The sequence below is a fragment of the Limulus polyphemus genome, unplaced genomic scaffold, assembly GCF_000517525.1.
Source record: "Limulus polyphemus unplaced genomic scaffold, Limulus_polyphemus-2.1.2 Scaffold456, whole genome shotgun sequence".
Lineage (NCBI taxonomy): Eukaryota > Metazoa > Arthropoda > Merostomata > Xiphosura > Limulidae > Limulus > Limulus polyphemus.
In genome coordinates this window covers 445,507-447,491 of record NW_013666066.1, presented here as the reverse complement: position 1 = coordinate 447,491, position 1,985 = coordinate 445,507, and the positions used below count along the sequence as shown (strand labels likewise).

The 1,985-nt window shown below is 32.5% G+C and overlaps 1 protein-coding gene across 1 annotated transcript in view; it reads left to right on the top strand.

The window, feature by feature from the left end:
* LOC106458399 (vacuolar protein sorting-associated protein 45-like) overlaps positions 1 to 1,985 on the top strand; it is a 51,336-nt gene that overhangs the window by 28,817 nt on the left and 20,534 nt on the right. The window contains exon 8 of the mRNA XM_022384604.1: positions 1,093 to 1,203. Within this exon, the coding sequence (XP_022240312.1) occupies positions 1,093 to 1,203 (111 nt within the window). The remainder of the gene's footprint in view (positions 1 to 1,092; positions 1,204 to 1,985) is intronic.

The window sequence follows — 1,985 nt, the reverse complement described above, 5'->3', positions numbered from 1 at the left end:
GTTTTGTTTCTCATAGTTGGTCCTGTACTGATTGTAGTTTTCAAAAACAAAACACCCACTACATGAAAATACCATCAGTACGGGACCAACTATGAGAAACAAAACACCCACTACACTCATAGTTGATCCCGTACTGATTGTAATTTTCATGTAGTAGGCATTCTGTTTCTCAGTCACAGTAGGTCTATGTTTCTCAGTCACAAGACTATGGGCCTTATGTTGTTATGATATTTTAATGGTATTAGCATTTTAACTTTTGTGAGAGGAGTTTTTGACTTTTGGCAAATTTTGTGGAGGTGATGACATGAAACTTGTTTTTAAACACATTATATTAAATATATTTAAGTTATCTTTGAAAGGAATTCTTAAGTAGTCAGTTAAAAATACATACATAAAAGAATATTGTGGTGCATACTTACTATTCATTACAAAACATGAAAGAGAATATACAGGATATTCATTCTGTTTCATTGTAAATTATCGTTCAAGTTCATATATTTGGATTGCATCTTTAGCCTCCAGTATAAACTCCTTGTACAATAAAATGTTGGGCCCGGCATGGCCAGGTGATTATAGCGCTCAGCTCGCAATCTGAGAATCGTGGGTTTGAATCCCCTTCTCACAAACATGCTCGCCCTTTCAGCCATGGGGGCATTATAATGTGATGGTCAATCCCACTATTTGTTGGTAAAAGAGTATCCCAAGAGTGGGTGGTGATGACTAGCTGCCTTCCCTCTAGTCTTACACTGCTAAATCAGGGATGGCTAGTGCAGATAGCCCTTGTGTAGCTTTGCGCGAAATTCAAACCAAACCAAACTAAAATGTTGTTACAGGAATTAAGACATTGTCTTATATGTAAATGGTTATACACTTTTAAGTAACTGAAGTTTAGAGATTTTATTGAGGTTAATGGAAAAGCTTTTGTGATTAACAAGTCATCAGTTATTAAAAAAAAAAAAGCTGTCCTTGAAGTACTATTAACTGTCTTAGTTTCACATGTTATTAGAAAATATGGGATTGATCTATGCTAGTTTTCTTTTGATAGCTGTATAACGTTCAATATGATAATAATTAGATATTTGGCATTTGCAGAACATGTATTTAAATTTTGGTGAAATTGGATCAAACATTAAGGAGCTAATGGAGGACTTCCAGAAAAAAACTAAGAGTCAGCAGAAAGTGGAATCTATTGCAGATATGAAAGTAAGTAAATGTATTTCAAAGTCTGTTGAAAATAAAAATACATTTTTTAATAATTATTGTCCTGATGTCACCGGTATGCTCCCTTGAGGTGTTGAACACATGCTTGTATATCAAATTTAAAAACTTGAGTAAAAAATATAATTATGGTTATTTCAATAATTTTTCTGAAAAATATTTAATTGAAAACCACGTCAGACAAACAAGGTAAGATTTCTCAAAAGTCAGCACTCACGTAGTGCAGCCTGGTATGAAATAAAAAGAGCAAAAAATTAAGTAATAAATTTAAAATAAACGTTTCAAGTGAAGAAGTTGGTTAAATAACTACATCTAATATGTAATAAAAAGAACTTCAGTCCAAATAAGTGTGACTATCAAATCCTACTATTCAGTTACATAAGAGCACCCATCAGTCGGCAATAGGAGCTGTTGGCTAGCTTCTCGACCATCAGTTCAAAATAAGGGGTGGCTGTGTGCAGATGACCCTTTGAGTAGCCTTATAGAAAAGTTCATTAGACTATATCAAGAGTTAATAGTGAGTTCTGTTGTTTTGCTGCCTCCCTTTTAATCTATAAGTTAAAATTGGAGACCATTATGTTCAAATGGCTTTTTTTTTTGTAGCTTTTTGTGAAAGTTCTGAAACAGGCTTTATTTTCCAATTATACTTATTTCTGTTGTTGTTGCTAATTTATCACATTTTAGTCTTTGCTTCATTGTTTTTCAGAGTTATTGCCATACTGAAGGTATTTATATATATATATATATATATATATATATATATATAT